Source organism: Amblyomma americanum, chromosome 1, assembly GCF_052857255.1.
Source record: "Amblyomma americanum isolate KBUSLIRL-KWMA chromosome 1, ASM5285725v1, whole genome shotgun sequence".
Taxonomy (NCBI): domain Eukaryota; kingdom Metazoa; phylum Arthropoda; class Arachnida; order Ixodida; family Ixodidae; genus Amblyomma; species Amblyomma americanum.
Genome location: NC_135497.1, coordinates 173,710,352 through 173,734,287, shown reverse-complemented (window position 1 = coordinate 173,734,287; position 23,936 = coordinate 173,710,352). Strand labels below are relative to the sequence as shown.

At 45.6% G+C, this 23,936-nt stretch overlaps 1 protein-coding gene across 2 annotated transcripts in view; it reads left to right on the top strand.

Annotated features, from left to right (window-relative positions):
* LOC144114211 (regulation of nuclear pre-mRNA domain-containing protein 1B) overlaps positions 1-15,483 on the top strand; it is a 44,878-nt gene extending 29,395 nt beyond the window's left edge. For both annotated transcript variants that reach the window (XM_077647801.1, XM_077647802.1), the window contains exon 7: positions 14,393-15,483. In XM_077647801.1, the coding sequence (XP_077503927.1) occupies positions 14,393-14,542 (150 nt within the window). In that variant the 3' untranslated portion in view covers positions 14,543-15,483. The remainder of the gene's footprint in view (positions 1-14,392) is intronic.
* Positions 15,484-23,936: the final 8,453 nt, after the last annotated feature.

Sequence of the window (23,936 nt, the reverse complement as noted above, 5' to 3'; positions counted from 1 at the left end):
TAATACGCGGCAGCGCATAACCGAAGACCGCGTATAGTGCGGTTTCTTCAAAGCCTGGCGGCCCGCGTACCAGTGGGGGCCCATGGGTCCGGCGGGCGCAAGGAGCGTGCTTCCCAGATTGCGCAAGAAGGGGGCAACAGGTGGGGCGGGGGAGCGTTGTCAGCGTGGTTCAACACAAGGCTGAAGGCAGGAGAAGATAGAAAAAAAAAGTCCCAAAGCGGGCGTTTTTCTTCTCAATCTCCGATGCGCCTCCGTTGGGCACACTGATTGGACAAAACTAGGAAGCACGTGATGGCAGCGTCTTGTCACGCTTGAGCCCATGAGCGCGATGTGTGGCGTTGCGTGTAACGAAAAGTTGACAACGTAGGCAAGTCAGCTGACAATATGAGCAAGTCTACCAGCCTCGACTGTCTTCAGTTCCGATGGCGTCTGCGCCTCCGAAAGCAAGGAAACGGCAAGCTCTCGAAACCAAGCATAGCGTTGTGAGGCACGTTGAGAGCGGTTTGAAAAAGGCTACGGTGGCAAAAAAGTATGGTGTCACGGACGCTATTGTGTCCGCCGTTTGGAAGAACAGTGACAAGCTGTGACAACAGATACAGGAAGACTCCGCTTTGCTTGCAAGGAAGTGGATTCGTGCGTTGAAGTACGAAGATGTCGCCACTTTGTTTGCACGGTTTCGCGAGGTCTGGGCCCAGAGCATTCCTGCCAGTGGTTCGATATTGCAAGCCAAGGCCAGGTGCCTTGAAAACATTGTGGGGCATGATGGTTTCAACCCATTGAACGGCTGTATTCAGCGTTTCAAGGACCGGCACGAGATAAGCTCGTTGTCATTGCCGACCCCGACAGCGTTATGTGTGAAGTAGCCGCCACAGGTGAAGGCATCGTGGTGGCAGCGGTGCGCGGTCACGATGATCCTCTATCCAAGGATGAGCCTGACGAAAAGAGTGAAAGTGCAGCACAAATTGCGTGCAAAGATGCACTCGACGGTTGCAACTGCGCCTCTACTACACTCAGAGAAACCTCAGTGAGCAAGTGCTGAAGTGCCTCACTGTTTTTGAAGACGAAGCCATTAGCAATGCAGTTCAGTCGCAGCACCAGACTAAAATAACATCATTGTTTCATTCATTACAACGCTTCGACAAAAAAATCAAATAAACTTCTTTGTTGCCTGTGATTGCAGTGTTCTGCGTCCGATGCGTTGCCAGGTGCACTTTGAAAGGTAGGCTGGCCGTTCTGAAAACGCGAATGCATGAAAAAGCTACGTCTTGGTTACAGTGCAGTATCATTTATAATATGGATTTTCCCGACTCCCGCGGTATGCGTCATAAGCGGTCTATGCTGTACTAACAGGTTCCGGAATCCTAACTGTGCGTCGTTTATCCGGCTCGTTCATACTGGTGATTGCTTCCTCAGACAAGAGGTGGGTAGCGTGAGGGCAATTCCTATAATCTCCAGGGCTTGTCACTCCGGAATCCGAATTTACAGGACCATGGGCAGTTCAATTTGAAGGCCACACATGGGCGTAGGGCAGGGTGGAACGCCACCTTTTTGATTTTGATCTCCATTAGCTTCAGACTGCTGTTCTTGTGACTGCAACATTACGAGTTTGTTGCTTTCAGTTGCGCGTGAGCCGCGATGCCAACCTGCGGGAAACTACAAAACAAAATGCGGCGGCGGGACGAAGCACGCAGGATGATAAGGGGGTATGCGTCGACTTTCTTTCTGGCCAACAAGGGCTACGAGCTGGAGAGTCTACTTTTACGCGCCAATATACGGTAATCGCAAAGTTCATCCAGTAAAGGTAGCGTGTTCCCGCAATGAAATTTTTTGCATGGGTCCTTTTTTTTTTGCTGCGGTCGGTTAATTAAAAAACTCTGTTAATTCGAATATTTTTGCAGTCTCAATGACTTCGAATTAATGAGCAGTGGCCCTCAGTTGGCGTGCTTCACTGCTGAAGGCATTCTAGAACTAAGTGTAACCTAATATTAATGAGTGGTTATTTGATTTGTAGCATACTGGTAACAGGATTAGACATATTATGCTAGGCATTGCCTAGATCTATGCATGGCAACAGCCGTTGCTGCTTCAGTGTGAAGCAGGTTAAGCCTAGCACCGCCTATTGAGCGGTGCGCTGCTAGCACTACACCGGCACGTGGCATGTCTTTGCAAGAAGTGTGTCACTAGCATCAATGCAGCGTATTCTTGCTTTTATGTTACAGATAAGCTTATCTGTTGGCATATTTTATATATCGAATTATCAGTACATCGAACTATTTCACAATGCCTTTCGAATTCAGTGTATCTGGATTCAACTGTATGCAGTCATAAATGCTTTTACAATAAAATTACTTGTATACTGAAGAATTTCATATGTCCCGACCGAATTCCTATCTTTCATATATAGAGTCAACATTTCTACTACAGCGAAGACCACTACAATGAATTTACCTGTACAACGAAGAAATTTAGGTATCCCCGACGGCTGATCTATTGCTTTACAACGAACGCACTTAGCGGCACCACCATTTCCCTTCGCAGCCACCTCTGCAACTAAGTTGCAGAGCACACCATACCACCACACCACGGCACGGCAAAAATTGTGCAGGAGAATCTGAACTTCATAGTAGCCATGGTAATTGTCACACCAATGCAAAGAAAAAAACAATACACAGCGGGCCGAATGGCCAAACATTTTGACGAGTGGCAGTAGTTGCCTGCTGGCAAGAAAGCAAAAACTAGGCACAAAGATCTCTGTGCTCCAGCTCGGTGGCGGTACTAAGTAGCTAGCTGTAGTGAGTTGTAGGAAACTGTAGTGAGCTGTAGCCATGGAAAGCAGCACCGGCTAACTGTGAACAAGTGCAACCACATCAACAAAGTCAGCGGCTGCAGCGGGCCATTTTGCACCGATCCAATCATGAGCTCACGAAATGACAAACTTGAACGAGTGCTTGCAGTTACTTTCCTTCTCCCTACACTGAGTAGGACTGTGTACTGTGCGTGTGCATACATTTGCATGGTGGCTAACTGAGCTGGGCACACGTGGTTTTACCCATTTTCTCTTAATTTCTCCGAGTACTTGGAGCAGCTCTTATTGCAACGTCTGGTGATCACCGCAATGAATCTAAGCAATACAGGAACATCAAAGTGCCAACAGTTCTCCCTTGACGAAATGTTGCAAATTGTCATAGCTGTCATGAGTGGCCATAAAGTGAGAAATTTCAGACAAGCATGGGATCAGTTCATCTGCATTGTCAACTTTCCTTCAAGACAAGGACAGGATAAAAAGGGCAAGGGACACAATGTGAGACGCACCTGTCACGAAAGTAGATGATATTGACACCGCTATCTCCATGTGGTTCGCAGACATGCGTGCGTAAAAGAGTTCTCTCAGTGGGCCTTTGCTCTGTGAGAAAGCCAAGGAGTTTGCTTGTGTGTTCGGTGTTGAAGAGAAGTTCAAAGAAACCAGATGGTGGCTGAAGAGCTTGAAACACCACCATGGCATCGTTTTCAAGCGTTGCGTGATCTTGCTGACAATAGGTGCAAGCTGTAGCTGATTAATGTGCTGCAGGAACGCAGACCACAAGATATATAACCCTTTAAACCCAGATAAACTACCCTTTTTATGAACTGCTTCCTGAGAAAACTCTCCGCGAAGGCAGATCACTGCAAAAGTAGCAAGAAGTCTAAACAGCCTTGACGTGCTTTTTGTAGTAACGCTGCAGGCACGGAGAAGCTGAAGCCGCTTGTGGTCGGACGGTCGGTGAAACCATGCTGCTTCAAAGGCTTGCATAGCCTTCTGGCTGAATAGTGGCCAACAAAAAACCCTGGATGACAGTGGAGTTGTTTCAAGCCTTGCTTTTGCAGGTGGAGAAAATGATGCGGCTGCAGATTGCTCTTGTTGTCGATAGCTGTGCAACACACAAGATCCCAGTGCTAAAGCACGTGAATGTAATTTTCTTGCTACCGAATTGCACTTCCCTGTTGCAGCGATTAGATTAAGGCATAAATATGGTCTGCCAAGGCACACTACTGCACGGGAATGCTGCAGCGAATTCTGCTAAACCTCGAGCACAAGGTTGAGCTGCCAAATCAGATAAATGTTTGCCAAGCCATTGAGATGATTAAGAGTGCTTGGTGGAACGTGCTGCCATACATCATGCGTAATATCATGCGGAAGACTGGATTTGTTCCAGCTCAGGACAGCGCTAGCAGCGCACTTAGCGAGCGTGCCAATGACGATGACTGTTTCAATCCTTCAATCCTGCTGCACAGCCATAGCAATCACTCAACCCGTATGCCACTTCTTGCAATACAGCAGCGGGTGTGAGGGTTGACAGCTACGTGATGATCTGTTCGGAAATGATGACATCATCGAAGCCATCAAAAACGGGAAGGCGACGGAGGCCGACTAACGTAGCCATAATGAAGAGCCTGCAGGCAAAACAAAAATTTTGACAAGAGGAGGAATAGTGGCATTCGATGCTCTGTGGGTGTACCTAGGTAGATGTAGGTTTAGGTTATGCCGCGGAGCATGCCGTGAACATCTGTAATAAGGTTGGCTGCAGTTGCACATTCCATTGGGCTAAGTGTCCGGAAGAAAACTAGTGACTTCTTTCATTAAGTGTCTCTTCAGTTCACATTACAGTCGAATCCCACTTCAATAAAATTCACGGGACCCGCAAAAAATTTTTGTTGAAGTGGAAGCTTCATTGTTATGAAATTGGGCCAGAACATTGACAGTTTGGACCAGGATAGTTCATGAACAGCGTTTATTTTACAAAAATTTGTCAGTTTTGTTCTTTCACCGTTTTGAAATGAGCGTCGTGGCGATCTTCTTGGCACTCTAAAAATCTCAGAATCGCGTAATAAACGCACCCACTAGATTTGCTATCAAAACTAATATTTTTTTCCAAACGCATTTTAAAAGCACCCTTGCTTTAATCGTGCGTGAACCCGTACTTAGACAGCGCTGCATGGAGGCATCTCGGCGTACACTGAGTGCGTGTGTCTGTCAGCAAAATGACTGCACATGACTGCACATTAATTCTGATTCTCCAGGGAATGTCAGCTGCACTATTGAAAGTGCAAACTGTCTTCGGCAGCCGTTTTTGGTGGAGCCTAAGGAGATATGGGCACGTGTGGACGCGCAAAAAAAAAATCTGCCACTTTCTTAGAAAAGTTTCGTTGAAGTGGAACCTCACTCCGAAATTGGTTCGTTGTGGGGGAAAATAATCGGAAATACTGGGAAATCTGAAATACTTTGTTGTAGCGGAAATTTTGTTGTCGTGCCAATCGTCGTAGCGGGATTTGACTCTATATGGCAATCGTTGTAGCGGGATTTGACTCTATATAAAGGTTTTCTTTTGTTGACGTCTATTGCATGTGATACGGTGCGTGATTTTTACAGGGTGCGACAAGCATTCTGGAAAAAAGTTGTGTCCACATGCAAACAGACACACAGCTCATGCAGTGAATGTCATCGTTCAATGAAACTACCATCAGCAGCAATCATAGACTCCACACGATGTCGAAACCGACCGCAGGCAGTGATGACATGTGTCTTGGGAACATTAGCCAATGCATCAACAACAGCTCTTTTGAGAGCTGCAGTGGCATTGTTTGAAGCTGGGGAGGCCACATGTTCAGAGTAACATGGTCGTGGAGATTTTTGGCAATCCATTCTTGAGTTGTATGGGCTGTCTGGGATGGTGTGAAATCTTGCTGGAAAACGTACAGCCTCCCACGTGCTACTGCAGTAATCCAGGAGTTCACAACCATGTTCAATACCTCAGTATGAGCAACAGCACTGACCCTGGCGCCTTGAAGGAGAAAATATGGAGGCATCATGTCTCCTTCACTACTTGCGACACACAGGACCATCACTGATGCTGGAAATTTTGTGCCCATGACAGTTGGAACATCCTCGGGGCATTTACACAGCCACAGATCATTTTTTCAGTCCAACTTCTGGTCCTGGATGAAGCTTTTTTCATCGGAGAAAAACCACAACATTCCAGGCTTCTGTGGGTGCTTCAGTTTATTCAGAAGGCACTTGGCTCTGGTCGGGCGGCTCTTGGTTTTCTCAGACAAGAGCTGTCCTCTCCGCATAACATGCGACTTGTGGAGAAGTTAGAGAAGTTCCTCATGAACTGCACATCTGACAGTGACCTCGTCCTCCTCCACCTCCTTGGCGAGGGTACCTATAAACTTGCCAGTGTCTTCATCAGCGATACCTTGGACGCGACTGAGTAATTCTGGTGCCCTAAGAGTGTCAAAACACCGACAATGTCATTTATTTTGGGAAACAGCACCCATATCACCCCTGCCAGCCTGCAATTCTTTCCAAAACTTTGAACACGAACGATCGGGCAACCTTCAAGAATGTTGCGATCTCTAAATCAGGGTGATCTGCAGCCAAGGACACAATAACTGCATGCCTCTTCACTTCCTGAGTTAGCTGAAGTTCTGCTATGGTTACCTGCAGCGAAAAAGGATTTTTAACTATGATGTAGACGATGGAGCGTCGCCTATAATGTGTGTTCTCAAATACCTGTCGCACCCTGTACAACAAAGCGACCTGTGTAACAAAGGATTTTCCAAGTTTCAAGCGCTTCGTTATAAAGGCGTTCAACTGTAGCACTCACTCATTTGTTGGGAAGTTTACAGTGTATTAATTGCAGACAACCTTTTATATGCCTATCAGCCTTTGATTACAATGGTGCTGGTGTTCTTAACTATTCTACTCTATTTTTCTTTCCTGCTCTAAATATTCTGGAGCCAACAATACGAGCATGTTGTATTATATAAATGCATGTAAGGGCCACACTTTTTTTCCCAGATTCGAGGGCCAATTTTCGGGGTGTGGCCCTTACGCGCAATCTGTGAAAAAGAATTTATGTAAAGACACACCTATCGGGGAATGAGCGGCATTTATTCTACGTTCAGTCGTCACTCGCGGAGTCTTCAGACTCCGAGCTAGTGCTGTGCTCTGGTGCACGCTCATCCCGCATGAAGTCAAGCAGCATGTCCACTGTCAATGCGTAGCCGTTCTTCCGCACTTCTATCACATAGCAGAGAATCTATTCTTCCAGTTCGGGAAACTTGCATGGCTTGCCTCATAAAGCGCGCTTTTTGCAGCTTGTGTTCCTCAGTGCATCCTTTTGGTTGCACCATCGTTGGACGCAGTTCTCTTTTACGTCAAATTTCCTGCCCGCCGCACGCTTGCCATGTTCGGAAGCAAACTCCCAGCTGTGCTAAAATTGCAGCGCTCGGCGGCAGCATACGAAAGCCACAACTACGGCGAACTAACACGCGACCACGACTCCTGTGCCTTTGACAACCACAAAAGGCTGGAGCTGGTGATACAGATGCCGATATGGGTAGCGAAAGCTCGCGGCGGAGGAAAAGTTTATGATGATGATGATGACCCGCAGCCTCGGGCACCATCTGTGGGCAGCACCTGAAAGCTCCTTTGCGCATGCATGGCCTCCGCGACCGTTGCTCACAGCCGGAGCTAATCGCGGAGGCCACAGCGCGTGCATTTCGAAGGCGGTTCCTGCGTGTGTCGTGGAAAGTTTGGGTGTAGCCCATACACAGATCTTTTTTTTTTTTTAATATTTCCTTTGGGAAAACAGGGTGCAGACCGTACACGGGGGCGGCCCTTACAAGCGTTTGTACGGTATTCATGTGATGACCTGCCGAGCTAGCAAGGGCAGTTTTCTGGTGTTTGAAATAAATGTGTTATGGCTGGCCCGTTCAATCCGCACCCGCACTTAACACATTGTTAACACATATGTCTGGTTGCGACAAAGTGTGTCCCATCTTTATACGAGCTGTTTCAGCGAATCTAGGTGAACCAGAAGTTTTAGAATAAGTTTTTTGAAGTATAGACGTGGTTTCTGTGGCATTGTATTACTGCTGTTGGCAGGCATCAGAAAACAGGTTAATCATTTTAACTAGTAAACAGATCAATTAATTTCTAATAGTTAACTTTTGGCTATTACTTTGAGTGCCTAGTTCAAATTGGAGATTTGTAGCTGGCCAATAGTAACAACTGCATCACTTTTTAAAATATCAAAAATATTACCTTTGGTGCTCTGGCACAGCTAGTTTTGGCCTTTATTCTCGCATTTCAAACATTGCATGTCTCTGGCGTGTGCGCCGCAATGCCCACCACGTAACGTCACTGCGTGGTGCTCCCTCTCTCCCGCTGCTTCAAAACAGATGGAAGAGTGAAAAACACGTGAATGTGCACAGCGCTGGATTAAGGGGGGGGCTAAGGGGCCTGCAGCCCACGGCCTCACCTCGGACAGTAGGAGAAGGGGGCCCATTTATTCTAACCTGCTTAGTATATGGAACCATGGGCAACGGAACTTTGAGCGACATGTATGAAGCCAGAAAACCAGAACGAGCAGAGGGGCCCCCGCCTAATGTAACAGCATGCGTTTAGCCTGATCATTTGGGGAGAGCTTGTCGAGCTGCAAAAACAGGAATCCCCCGCCACCCCGGCGGGGCCCTCTTTCTTACGAAGCGAGGTGCGTTTGCTTGGAAGAGTTTTCGTGGTTTCCTGTCAGTCCGTCTGTCCAGTGCTGTCTGGAGAGGAGGGGCAAGGGGGAAACACCTAAAGCATGTAATGTGGGATGAGGACCTAAATCTCCCTTGCCCCTCCTCACAACCACACCACCCTCCACCTCTCAAATAGTTCCGTCGCTGTCCTTCTCATAGAAAGGATGTGCTGCAGTACCCAACAGTGCCTCCCATTCGACTTTTCTTTACCGTGATGGTAATTTGGGCTGGGGAGGATGAGTCCGATAGTATATGACGATGAGTCTGATGGCAGAGTCTAGGCAGGAAAGGAAAGAAGACGTCACACGTGCTTTTGTCCGCGTGCCGTGGGGCATGGAATGTTCACTGTTCGGGCTAGGGTTGTGGAAGAGTGAAGGGGGAAGTTGGAGAGCTGGACACAAAGGCCTGTCTCCAGGGCCCATTCCTGCCTAGTGGCTGCGCACCCTTGTGCGCGCTCGACGGAAAAAGTAGGTCAGACTGGCCGCCGAACTTTCCAGAAAGAAGTAGAAAAAGATGACTCAGAGGCGACGGAGGGCGCTTAACTTCGCCCGCACTAAAAGTCGCCCTCTCCTCGTCGTTCTCGCGCTCGGCGTCGACGGGATGAAAGAAAATCGAGAACCTCCCAGAACAGACGATTGCTCCTAGCCAATAGGAAGATGAGACTGGAATGGGAGAAGGAGTAAGTTTGTACGGAGAAGGAGGGAATTTGTACAAGGAACTCTATGCGCATGTGAACGCCTGCTTTGGTGCTAGTAACAGACAGATGCAGCGCGCGTCTATGAAAAGAAGTTAATCGCGGGCTGTGATTCAGCCCCGAGCCGCCGTTTAAGCTTGCGTAAGCCCGCCCGCTGAGGAGCTCCCAGGGGACGCACCACTCTCGGCCAGCCATAGACCATCCAGGCAGCGTGCGCCAGTCATCGGGACGGCCGCCGTTGGACACCTGTGGTCGTGTCGGACTGACGAAGTGCCCGGTGTGGTGAACAATTAGCATCCATTTATGCGAAAATGCTCGGTCGGAAACATCAAAGTGGTGCGTCTAAACGAAAGGCGAAGTCAGAAAGAGAAGAGCGTGACAAGAAACTACCAAAGATGACAAAGTACCTACTGAATGCAGCTTCCGCGGAGCAGTATGATCGCTCTACCCAGAGTCCGTGTCAAACTACCAATAGTACCTACTGTGCTTCTGTGGAGGGCTTGCCAACTCCATCACCACGGTTTCCTGGCAAGAAGCAAGGTTTGACTCATCTTGGTTGTCTGGATCCTGTGAAAACAATGCCAACCTCGGTCGTCCATATTTCTGAGCAACCGACGCTAACCGAGCCCTGTCCTGTTCCTGAGTCAGCAACGTCTATGCTACTTGGCCGGCCCCCTGCCGCAGATCTCCAGGTGTCTGGTCCGCCACACCCGATTTCTACTACTGCTGATCAACAGGTGCCAAACCTCCCTGATGAGCCTCCTTCTACTGACGAGCGCCTGGAAACAACACTCCAAGAACCGACTCACTTGTTTCCTGTTAGTTTGGCTTCAAATAATCATGTTCTCACCCACAACGTGTGCCTTGAGAGGGAGAATGAGACGGCTTTTCGTTGCAGCAACAGAGAAGTACAGATACCCCGCAGCAAGAGGTACATTGCGAGATTCTCTGAGGTGACCCTGCTAAGTGGCCGTATGTTATTACTGACAGCTTTCGGAGTGTATGCCTTGAGAGAGGGTCATTGTATTTTCAAAATCGGGCAGAAAATTTTCCGTCTTCCGAAAGGCAATACAAAACTCAGAAACGCTATATGTCACCTCATCTTTTCGTGCGAAAGGCTGTAAATGAGGAGGCGTACGAGCGTCACTGGTTAATGTACCCTGAGTCCAAAGGTTCCATTTACTGTTTCATGTGCAAACTATTTTCGATTTCAAGCAACCTCAGTGCTTTCACCACGCACGGCTTTTCTGATTTGAAAAGAGCAGAAGAAAAGGTTTGCGCACATGAAAATAGTGTCGAGCACCGGAACTGCGTGGCAGCATGGCTCGCCCGCTCTAACTCGAGCAGCACAATTGACAAGGAGCTGGTTAAGCATCTTGTCACTGAGACCGCTTACTGGACAGAGGTGTTGAAGCGCGTAGTCGTTGCAGTTAAGCTTCTAGCTGAGCGCAACCTAGCGTTTAGGGGCAGTGAGGAGATTTTTGGTTCACCGAGAAATGGCAATTATATGGTAGTGCTTGAGACCATTGCCAAGTTTGATCCCTTTCTAGAGGAGCACATCAAACGCTATGGGTACAAAGGAAAAGGTCACCCAGCGTATCTGTCAAAAACCATCTGTCAAAAACCATTTGTGATGAATTTATCGAGCATATGGCGAAGGCTGTCAAGGAACGTCTCGTTGACGAAGTGAAACGCGCAAAATACTTCTCTTTAATTGTTTATTCGACTCCAGACCTTACTCATGTTGATCAAGTGTCAGTTGTTTACGATACTATTTAAATGGGAAAGTGTACGAACGCTTTCTTGGATTTGTTCCAATAGAATTGCATACCGGCTTGTATCTTTTCGATACCGTGATGACCCTCTTGACGACCAGTGGCATCTCAATTGATGATTGTAGGGGGCAAACTTATGATAATGTGAGTAATACGTCAGGAAAATGCAAAGGACTGCAAGCTCAAATCAAACACCTGAACGAATTGGCAGTCTACGTCCCGTGTGCTGGTCATTCACTGAACTTAGTTGGCGCGTGTAGCGTTCACAGTTGCCTTGAGGCAGTCAAATTTTTCACTGTAATTCAGAGTCTGTATGTGTTCTTTGCTGCCTCACCTAAGCAAAGGAGGTATCTTTTGGACAGCATGGGCAGAACTGGCGAGCAGGTTGTTTCGAAAAGTCTGTCTGAGACCAGGTGGTCAAGACACGCTGAATCATGTAAGGCCATTCTGAAAAATCTCAATGCAGTCTTATGTTGCCTTGAAGCTATATCAAAGAACAAGGAAGAAAACGGTGACACTAGGAACGAAGTGCACTCTCTTCAACAAAATGACAAAACTAGACTGCATTCATGGCGATTTTCTGGAGTGAAACCTTGGAGCGCTTTGACAAAACGAGCGTAGCTTATTTGAAAACTAGGCCTAGACATTTCAACTGCTGTAGACCTGCTGAGCTCTCTAGAAGGCTTTGCTAATTCTTTGCGACCTCTCTTTGATACCTTCGAAGAGAGAGAACACACGCTAAGTACCAATCAATGTTATCAGGATGAGGGCAAATGCATCGTTTCATCGATCAGTATAGACCTCCTGCATGTTTGTAAACAAACGAGGTGGCGCTGCAGTCGCTAGCGGGCTCGCGGTAGGCAAAAGGACGGAGTGGCGTCGCGGAGAGGTGTTGAGTGGGGGTTTTCAAGGCTTGTAGACGCGTTTTCAGTTTCTGCGAATCACAGCAGTGGTTGATGCTTTCAACTTAGTAATTTCTCGAAGTACACGAGCTCGCGTTGGCCACGTGGGCGTATTCAGAGAAATAGTTCGCCACTGTGTATTGTATGTATGGTTAGTAGTAAACGGAAAGCGTTTCTGCCGTTGATTTCCACGCTAGGCATTGAATAAATTAAGAAGTTTTTGGCACTTTGCTCTAGCCAGAATGATTTTACTTCAGCACAGTAGTGAGAGGAATTGCTGGCGTTGTTTTGGCAGAGCAGACGTGCGCTCACCATCTGCTGACATACGTACCTGCCGCGCTGTGCGCAAAGTGGGGGCAGCGTCGTGTCTCCTATCTCCTCTGTCTCGCGTATAAGCGCTGTTTTTAGCCGCGGGATCAGGCACCAGTCAGGCCGACTTCTCTCTCCCCTTGTAAAACTGGTCGATTTGGTGAAAAGGTTTGATTTCTGGAATTATTTTCTTTCTTAGGCCTGGGATCTTCTGTTTCGTGACGAAAAATTATAGTAAAATATTCAGTAGAAATTTATAAATTACTTTTTTTTTATGTGTGCTCGTCGAAAATTGTGAGGAAACTTTTTTGATTCCTTTGAGGCTTTCTTTAAGTTCAGGGCCGTATTTCTTTGACCAAAGCGCAAGCGAAGATGCCAAAAACGAGGAAATAAATGTTAAGGTTCGTTTTCTGACCTTTCACATTTTCTGCGATTGGCATCACTCACACCTTCGTAATTTCCTAACGCAAGAAAATAGAAATTGAGGAGTGTAATAAATCCCTCGATTTTTTTTTCCTACATGTGCAGTACTATATGTTAGTTATTTTGCAAGAAATGTTTTCACGTAGCTGTGCATGCATAAGTACTGATCATCTAAAAATGAACTAATAGAGTCATCATACAGAACAGGGCTTTGTGAACATGCTGGCATAAAAAAATTTTCTCACTTTCTACTCAATTATTTAAGACCTTGAGGTAACTTGACGAGGGTGTTAATTATAATTATCCAAGAACTGCACCAGGTATAGCTAAAAATGAAACGCATTACTGGAACTAGCGTAGCGATTTCATATTTGCACCAAATTTAGTTACATATCGCATGCATAAATAAAGAAAACACTTTTTATTGCTGTGTCTCCTCTCAACCTCGCCACGTGTCTGTTAGTAGCATGCCTGCGGCTGCTTCTTTCCAAGCAAGCTTCGCGATCATGTACTACATCATGAAACATGACACATGCATGATGCAATGAAAAAGCATGTGGCTTTTAGCACACTTAAGGTGCGCTATTCTAAGTACGCCAACGTGACCGCGCAAGAACTTGAACTTACCAGACTTTTTTCTACTCGAATCAAATAATTACGTCGCTCACATTAAAAACACTTTCAAGTAAATATTAAATGCCATGAAATGCGCCATTAAAACATGCTCTGCTATTAACAAAATAACGCATTCCTTGGGGGCGAGTGAACCTGCCACCGCCCCGTGCACACCGGCTCAAGGTGATAAGTATGTGTGCAGCTACATATGTGCTTTTTTTTCCTTGCGCAGTTATAAGCGCACTATCTTGATGTTCAGGTGAATGGACGCAGTAAGTTGCATGCTATTAAGTACATTGAATGGCAGCGCTGATCGACTGCCAGACTTCGCGCTTTACTACCGCAGCCCATTCCCTGTTGGCCAGTTTCCTAATGCGGTATTTATCTGCGAGAAACCTATAGAGGTTAATTTAATTTTCCTTTTTAAGCTACTACGCGGATCTAACAGTGATGCGGCTGGTCAATGCATGCTGCTTCTGCAGTGCACAGGCATGATACAGCCGCCAGTAGCTGCTGCAGCTGCGGTAGGCACGCGCTGGCGGATCCTGTTTTGCCTACCATGCGAAAGTCGCTGCTGACATCTGCGGCACCGCATCTTCGTGACGTCGCGGGGTGAAGGAGGTCTATAGGGAAAAGGGGCCTGCATGCGCATTAGCCCAGGGCCCTCATTTTTCTTAATCTGGCCCTGGATATAATCGAGACTTTTAATTCAATATCTCTATGGGGCCTTACTGGGCCCATGTTAATTCGTGTGACGACCTGCATTGTACAACAAACGGGGGATGCATAATTGGGGTTTCTTTGCCTTTTTAGAAGAAAATACAACTACATGCTGCTGGTGGGATCCACAACCTCTGCATGTCGCGTTCATTGCTCTAGTAAGTGAGCTACGGCGACAGCTGCCTAGCCTTCTACTTTCAAGTGGTATAAATTACAGTTAATCATAATTATATTAAGGTCACAATGTTTTTAGGTATTCAGGCTTAACTAGGCTGGTAGATGAATAACTGCTTTTAAAGCAGATGCTTTGAAAGAGAAATTCGTCTACTAGAACCTAGAGAGAATACAGGCTTGGGATGCTTCACAATGGTTGGGACTTGCATATGCAGGAGCATCGAGACAAGCTGCACAAGGTGACACACGTCAGGAACGAGCTGAAGTCTCATCTGCAAAACCTGCCTGATCTTACCTTGTTGCCAAGCGTCACCGGTGGTCTGGCTCCCTTGCCATCAGCTGGGGACCTCTTCAGTCACCAGTGACTCTTGTCTATATGGTTTTCAGGCCACAATTGCCCTTCTTCAGGCTGTGTGACATGCCTCAGTGGTCTAAAGCTATGGCTTATCTTCTTCCCTGTTTTGAGGGAATTCTATGATGAGGCAGTTGGCCTTTCCATCACCTGTCCTGACTTTTTTTCTTTCCTACAGCTTTGTTTATGGCCCTTAGCATTATCTTTTACCAGGACCTGCCATGACTGCTCTGTGTCACTCATAGAGCTGCAGCATAGGTTCTCTCATGGGCTACCTGTGAGTGCACAGGTGTAGGTTTTTTTGTTTTTTGAATGCATACCTGCACTCCTGCTTATTATTCTTTTTTCTTAAATGCATTATTGTGGGGTGTTGTAACTCCCCTAGATCCACAGTGTTCAGGAGCCTTGTTTTGAACAGGAATGGATGTCTGGTACAGAAAAACTATGGTTAGAATTTACACTAAATGGGGTAGGGTTTTCAAATTATCAGCTAATGGTCAGAGAGCTAAAATAGACTGTTGACCTGCAATGAAAATAGGCCAACAAAGATGTGCATGTGAGCTCCATATACATACAGATCAATATTTGTGCTTGTCTTTTGTTACATTTGAATTTTTCAAAATCAAGAAACTTTTGAATATTATTTTTGACTTAGGAGGTGTGCTTTTCATGCCTGCCACCAATCTCGCAGTGACTTTATTGTTCTTTTTACAACCCTTATTGTTCCTTTACAAACCTTTTTTGTTATCTGTGGTGTGAGAGAAAAGTGGTTGGTATGATTGTGGATACATAATGGTTTAAAGGTGATTGTTGGGTGCCCTTTGCCACATAGAGAAGGTTTTTTTTCCAGTCAGACTGGTCCTCCTCTTTGTGTCTGTGTTGTGTCCTTGTGTTGTTTTTGTTTCTTTAAATTTTTGATTTGTTTGGATTTGATAAAAGTGCTGTTAACATTAGCGTGATTTTGCAATGTTTCTTTTGCAAGGTTGAATCCATGGCATGTTTTAATGGGAATTTTAGCCAACCACGTTTACATTTCTGTTGTAGCAGTAATATTTAGTATATTTTTGATAGCTTTTAAAAATCAATATTTTGTTATGTTAGCGATCTGTCTGAGGAACATTTCCTTAGAGTGGATTGAACAGTGTACCCAGTGGTGGGAACGCTCTGCTGATTGCACCAAACTGTGCCAGTGCAGTAAGCCTCTTGAATTTTGTTGTTACATATATTTATGAAATGGCACCACCTCTGTGCATAATTCAAATTGTGACAACCAACAGGAGGCACAGCTTATGCCTGGTGGCCTAATGGGAGAGGCAGGACTCCTGCTAATTGTCTGTGGCTATAAAAAGGGCAATGACAAGGGTGTGCTGACGGAATCCAATCCCACTGCACTTCTTCCTGCTGTTTTTCCACGCAACTGTTTGGGGGTTGTGTGCAATTTTTGTTTTTACCTTGGCAGTGCAGTCATTGCTACACTGAATGTTAAATGTTCCCACACACCTGCCCATGCATGCAAGCTCCACCTCGAATCATAGTGTGCTGTGAAGTACAGCGATGTACAGCACAGTGCAGTGCACTCGCAACTGATCTTTTTCCCTAACCCCCATTACCCTTACCCACACTCATGGTCTTCAGGTCCTTCTTCAGAACTATTTATTCCTTATTCTTTTGCTCATTCTTGCACAATGTAGGGTGTGTGTTCATTGAGTGGCTAATGAACACACTACCAAAAAAAAAGAAAGCTTGGGGACCCATCTGACTGCATCCCAAGCAGGCATATCGTATTTACACGATTGTAAGTCGACCTATTTTTCAAAATTTGAAAATCCGAATTGGGGAGGTCGATTTAAAATCAAAACCAAAGCATCGCACCATTAATAAAGGCGAGACAAACGAGATATCAGGTATGCTGCAGCGTGGTTGCATTTTTGCTGTGCACCTCCATTGCATCGCTCTTGGCGCTGGCCTTGAGCAGTTGCTATGTCAACGCACAGAACCAGCAACCCCACCCCACCCTGCGCGCGGTGGCCGGTGGTGGCTGTTGATAAGCAGCAAACCCGCACCAGCCCACTCCCCACACTTGGCCACATATTGTGGTTGCTGATAAGCGGCAGCGACCCAATAACACATTCGCGTTCTACTCTTAATAGGCGTCGCCCAAGTTTTTTTGTTTACTTTCAACCGCGCACTAGGTGCTCAAGGAAGCGTTGATAATGAAATGAAATGAAAATTGGTTTTGGAGGCAAGGAAATGGCGCAGTATCTGTCTCACATCTCGGCGGACACCTGAACTGCGCTGCAAGGGAAGGGATAAAGGAGGGACTGAGAGAAGAAAGAGGTGCCGTAGTGGATGGCTTCGGAATAATTTCGACCATCTGGGTATCTTTTAACATGCACTGACATCTCACAGCACATGGGCGCGGATTGGTGATGGAAGGGCCGCTGTTCCATTTGCGGCGGCATCGCCACTCGGAACTGCAGCGGCACTGGGGAGTGTCGGTAGCCAACAGAAGAGCAGATGCCACTGACGCGTAGTTTCTCTTTGGCTCTGACGCATTTGACTACTGCCGGCCGCGTTTCACAAGTTTTTAATGTAGTGCTTTGTCAATTGCCATTTGTGCTCCGGGTCCGGTAAGCGACCGGCACTCATTCACGACCTATTTCAAGATGGCTGTCATTCTTTACGCCAAAGAAACGAACAACTACGCGCTGGGCCACAAGTTCGACGTTTGCAACGGGTGATACAGGTGTGGCAGCTGCAGCTAGGAAAATTTTCAGCTGTTCTGCACATGTCGTGATGTGGCTGTTTGTGAAGTGCAGGATTTCGCTGCACGGCGATGTTAGAATGACGAGCTGTGGGACCGCAGCAGCGATCACGACGGCAGCACTAGTGAGGACGATGGTGTAGGTGTGGACGGGTAGTCCAGTGACTATTACATTTTCATTTTGGAATGTGCCCACGGGTGCACCCGCGTGCGGCAGCCAATAGCGGCTGACGATAAGCGATAGCAGTATATAGTACTATCGCGTTCTTTTATTAAAGACCAAGCGTAAATGACCTCAAAGTTGTTTTTTTTTTCTGAAATGTGATGTGGGGGGGGGTCGACTCTACTTACATTCGAGTCTACTTATGATCGTGTAAATACGGTAATGTGACAGATATCTTTTCTGGGGCACCATTATCATGGATGCAGCTCCCAGTCAGATTTTGGGAAATGCTGGACTTCCGCACCTGCCTACCATCGTTGCTGCACTGCATTGAGTTGTTTTTTTTTTGTCAGCATCCCTTTTCTGAATCAGGGCATTTTCCTTACCTTGACACACTCCTTTTAAAGCGAAAGCTTTACTACGCCATGTTTTGAGAGTTTCGCTGACCACATTGCATGAAAAACGGAAAATTGGTGTTTGAGGAAAGGAAGTGGCGCAGTAATTATCTCACATATATCAGTGACACTGGAACAGTACCTTAAGGGAAGGCAGGATGATGGGAGTGAAAGAAGAAGAAACAGGTGCCATAGTGGAGGGCTCGGGAATAATTTTGACCACCTGGAGATATTTAATGTGTACTCACATCGCACAGCACACGGACGCCTCTTGCGTTTCACGTGCATCGAAAAACTGCTGCCACAATCGGGTTTGAACCCAGGTACTTCAGCTCAGTGGCCATGGTTAAGCTATGTGGCGGTAGTGCCAGATGTGCGCTGCATGCGTTGGCATTGCCAACATTGTGGGCAGTGAAGCTATAGGCTGTTGGTGTTCATTGGCGTTTGCATTGACAACATTCTATAATGATTTTGAGGAAAAGAAGAGTGTATAACTGACTCTGTAGGTCAATGGATGCCTCAATTGCACTTTGAGGTGTGTGGCTGTGGAGAGAGAGACATGGGCTGCATGCATTAGCGCTGACAACATTGTGACAGACACGCTGCACTACAGCAATAGGCTGCAGCGTTCATTGGGTGACGAACCTCTCGTGATCAACCATTAATTCAACTGCCAGGGTGGCAGGGTGAACGCGCTGCTTGTCCAGTATGCGAAACACACTCAACGCCAAGCCATGTCTAGCTGCCCGATACACCACAGCTTTCGCTCACTAACTAGATACAGCAGTAGTTAAACCACAGCTAATTTTTGTAGCGATAGCTACATTACGGTAGCATTTCGAGCCTTCAGCATGGCTGGTCACGTGGTGTGGAGCAGATGGCGGTGGCGCGGTGCCGTGGTTGATCACATGGTTCCCCACATGGTTGGTCACGTGACCAAGTTCCACTCAGCCAGCTGTAGCTATCGCATCACTCCAGGCTTAACCAGAGCTAAACCACCGCCAATTTTTTTTAATCCTTACGCATGCCATCTATCTATCCTAGCATACTCTGAGCTTCATGCTGCTGCCGCTGCATTTTGTCCCTAGCTGTCCACTCCAGTCTTCTGTTCTCTCTGAGCTTTACATTTCAGTCGTCACATTTCGGCTGCTGCTTCACGGTATTGTTATGTCGGCCGTGGGTCTTTTGTGCATCCCATGTCTCCTTGTCAAACACAATACTACTGTATTTTATAGTATAGGTGTCAGATTTTTTTTTTTAGATTAACATTAAGTGTGCGTCGAAAGATGGGAGATGACGTAAATTGCCAGGAAGAAAGCACGCAGCAATGATGGATACCAATGCACATCTGTCCCAGCAGTCTTTGTTGGGTGTCCTTTCTGGTGCTGTACACTGATCAACAATTGCCAACTAGGCCAGGAACAAGTACTGATGGATTATAGATCACCTAGTATGGGACAAAAGGTCTGTGGCACACTTTAATGTGGCACCATATCACCAGCCACGGTCTCAACAGTGTGCTTTCTCCTTACTACTTCCTTTCTTGCCATAATTTATGGTCGCAATCTTCAATGCACTTACGTAGAAAGCCAAGCATATGCGAGATGTTCAGTTATATATGCGAATGTTATCGGGTATTGAAGTAAGAAGCCAAGCATAACTCAAGTTCATTAGTGTGTAGTCATTTCATCGGCGTATAAAAAAAAAATCCTGAAAAGTTCCAGTGATTTTGAAAACAGGCAAATAATACTGAGTGAAACTGGAGAGAGAGACTAGTATAAGGATCTGCCATAGGCTGTACAAAAGAAGAAAAGAATGATTTTTGTGCTACTTGCAAGTGCAGCCTGATATTTTATCATATTTTCCTTGCAGCTTTTGTCAGTGCCTGTGCTACCCCATTTCGCATGTTGTGTGCTGCAGGATATTTAGGTTTTTGTGCATTGTTGTTTTAATTTTTGTTTTTACGTTATGTCAGTCTCAAGCTTCTGCTACAGAATACAAGGAAACTTTGCCAACTTGACAATTTGCCTGCTGCAAAGTTTGTTCCAAAATGCTTATGACCATTCCCACCACTGTATGCCTGAAAACTGAGCAACTGCTTAGTCAATGAATTGCCACAGAAAATGTGCTTGAGATAAGCAAGCACAGGGAACCGCAATTACATGAGAAGAGGCTGTGTTGTCTGTACATTTTTTTTACTGTGTCTGTTGCTCTTTTCAGAAAGTTGTGCATGTCATAATACTGTTATGAGTATAGACTGTGGCAGATAGCAGTAAGACATAACTGCATGCAGTCACACTGAGGTTACTGTGTGCAACAAGCTTGATTTCTTCACAGGGGGAGGGGTCATTTCTACTAAGGGCTTTCCTGTTATTTTTTTTTAGAAATTTTTGTTTTTCATTCTGACTGTTTTTCTGTTTACATGAAGGCGCCATCAACATTAGCCTACACTAGAGGTGTGCAAATATATTTTTGGTTACAAAGCAAATATTAAATTCTAATTGGTCAAATCAAATTAAATGTTCTCAGGCATGAATTTAAATTATAGTTTGTTTTTCTTCACAAAATGCAGCCATCAGAAGCACATTTACTGCATGCATTTAAAATATTTTATTCATTTGCCTTTACATTAGTGTGTTCTCTGAAGACTAGACTAGTATCGCACATTGACATGGTGGAGTGACAAGTGTGCTTGCTGGAGTATATCACCACCTGCTTAGTATGTTCTGCAAGCTGACATTCTTTTCTGCTCATCATAACTCTTCCAGACATTGAAAAGAGTTTTCTAGACTGGAGGCGTGATGACAGTGGTTGCTAACAAAGGGATATGGCATGCTGCCTTGCAGGCGAAATGCATCAAGATGGCTTGCAAAATTCTCAAAGAGCAGCAGCTTTGGCAACCACCTGAAGAAGAGTTTCCCTTCTGCACTTTCTCGCATCACCTCATGATGAAATGGAGGCTGTCTATAACGTTTCGCCCGTGTTATTTTTCGCAGCAGTTCTAACGTGGTAGTCTTAAAGGCCCTATTGTCCAGGAAATCTGGTGTCGGTGTCGTCGGCTTCAGCATTGTGAGCGAAAAATTGCGAGCATGGCTCTGGTAGGTGGTCCCCAGAGAGCAACGTAGGAGGCAGGTGGGCCACCTGCCTCACTAACTGCAGGTAGCAGTTAAATTAATCATTTGTTGCTTGGGAAGAGCAACTCGGGCCGCACAAGGCCCATTGCTGGAAGCTCCTGCTATCTCAGGGCAGTGGAGCATCGCTTAACTGCTGCACCACTGAGCCAGGAGGGGTACGAGGACTCCCAGGGATATATGAATGTAAAGTAGATAATGACCATCTGCATATATGGGAATTAACCCATTACGATATTGTCATAACCTTACGGCAGAGCTTGAGTGTCCCGTCCAATTTTCCTTTGTCTCTTGTAGATGAAAAGAGGTGCTTTCTAGATTCTAACAGATATAAACTGCACAGTTTGAAGTGTGTCCACATGAAAACACTGCAGGATTTCACACGTGCTGTAGCTCTGCCTGCCCCACTACTGTTCACTACGGTGGGGTCTAGAAGCTTCATTTCCATGCATGCAGCATCTTCCACACATTTTTCAATCACCTTGGTAGAAGTGCAGTAGGAGCACTTGTGCACTTGTGCCTGATTGCTTGTTTGGGTGTTCTTTGCTTTCTCCAGTGCGTTTTCCAGTGCTCCACTTTGCTTCCGAGCTGAGAGTGCCAAGCCTAAATTAGTGGCAGCTCACAATGGCTGGCATCTCCTTTTGGTGCATCTGATGAGGCAGATCAAGCACCTACTATTGGCAAATTCTGAAATGTAGAACATTTGCACATCTCTAGTTAGCACTTGTTTGCTCTTTCAACTGAAGTGTGTTCACTTGTAAGTTTTTTTGTTTCCTTAATTTGCCATGCGCACTGCGAATATCTGGCGCTGTTAGGGTCTTTTCTTTTTATATTGGTCAACCACGTCTCTGTTTTGTGATGTCTTTTTTCCCTTTGTTTTTGAAAATAAACTCCATTATCACTATACAGAAGCGTGCAGTGGTTCTTCTCAGTATTTGGAAGACATGGAAGTAGGCATTGTTTGTTAACATACTTATGTGCTAATTCCTGTTCCTGGCATTGTTTTGTGGATGTCATCTTTGATCTTGATGTAATTCAGCAGAAGATGTACAGCACTAAGGAAATGTGTTCATGCAAATTGGCTCTGAGGTAGGGAAACAAGGAACACCTTGAAAGGATGTTATCTTTGTTTAAATTGTCTAGAATTGCTATCTGCTGTAAAGTAGAGAAATACTCTATGCGACTACTGCTCATACTCTCCATTGTGCAGTAAAGGAACAGTGATGAGCGTAATCCGAACGTAGTTTCTGCAAACAAAACTTGTGCCTCATTATTGTTGCTTGGTGAGCCTTCTTTTTTACGCCATTCGATTTCTTGACAGTAGACATATGCTAAGATGATGATGTCTACTTAGCAATCACGTGTTAACATTTCCATCAAACTGTTAGCAGGCTAAGTGAACTTCTAATTATTGCACGAAGGCTCTTGTGGACCTGTACATGTCTGTGAGCACCTTTTTGAAAAAAAAAAAAAAAAAACTGCTCAGAATGAAATGCGATGTTTCCATTGCTGCTACTGTTCGCTTGTTGTTGTCAGGTGCAGCTTGTCATCGCTTATCTGTAGTCACTATACAACAGTGAAGCACATGCCTGGGGTTGTGTTGGGCTTGGCTTTTCAGCTTGTTGTGGCATAGAGTTGTAGCTTATGCTTCCATAGAAGCATAGTTTCTAATATTCTAAACTTTTTTTTTCTTTGACTACAAAGTTTCCATGGAAGCTGTATAGCTTTCCTTTGTAGCTGCATGGCTGCATTTGGGTGTATGCCAATGAGTTTAGTATATAGACATGGTGAATGCATAGAAGAGATGCCAAAGCCTGGTGTTGTAATGCTTTTTGTTTATATGGAACTCTGTTCCAGGTGAGTGCAAAACATCAAACCTTGCCATGTATTTGAACTATTGTGCTGTAGTATAAAAGCAGAACTAAATGTTGGTATATATCTTGCAAAAACAGCAGCAACTCCGGCTATATTGAACTTCAGAACTGTTGTTGAAACGTAAAGATATGTGGGATTTAGTGGGAAAGCAATACGGTCACCAACACCGACCAAGTATTATGTCACCATACGTATGTTCAGCGTATGATCTTGTGCCGTCGCCTAGCAACCAGAGTTACTCGGGTAGTAACTCGTACTTCAGGTGTTTGGTGGCGCTGCTGCTGGAAAGAAGCTAGGACCAAAATCCAAGCAAACATTAATACAGGTAGTGAACAAAATGATAGTGGATGGGAAAGTCCCCGATGAATGGCGATTAAGTAGAATGAACATGATATATAAGGGAAAGGGGGACAAAGCTGACGTAAGTAACTACCGTCCCATAACAGTGACTATTATGGTTTACAGGGTGGTGATGCAGATTATAAAGGACAGATTGCAGGCTTGGGTGGAGAACGAGGGGGTGCTAGGGGAACTACAGAATGGGTCCCGGAAACAAAGGAGGTTGGAGGACAATCTGTTTTCATTGACGCAGTGTATAGAGTTGCTGAAAAAGAACACAGGCTCCTATGGCTAGCATTTCTGGATATTAAGGGAGGCCTACGACAACGTTATTCAAGAGTATCTGTGGGACATACTGGGCACATTGGATTTGGAAGATGGTGTAATTAATATTTTAAAAGATATATATAAAGGTACCAGAGTGCTCATAAAATGGGAAAAAAATGTATCAGAGCCTGTAGAGATACAGCGGGGGATCGATTAGGCAAGGATGTCCTCTGTCTCCTTTGTTGTTCATGTTGTACCTGCAAGGGTTCGAGACCAAGCTAGAGAGGAGCGGACTAGGCTTCAACCTTTTTTTTTTTAAGCAAGGGGAATGGATTAAACAGTCATTACCGGGACTAATATACGCCGATGATATAGTGCCAATGGCTGACAACAAGGAAGATTTGCAAAATTTGATAGATATTTGTGGTACAGAGGGAGGTAGATTAGGTTTCAAGTTTAGTAGGGAAAAATCT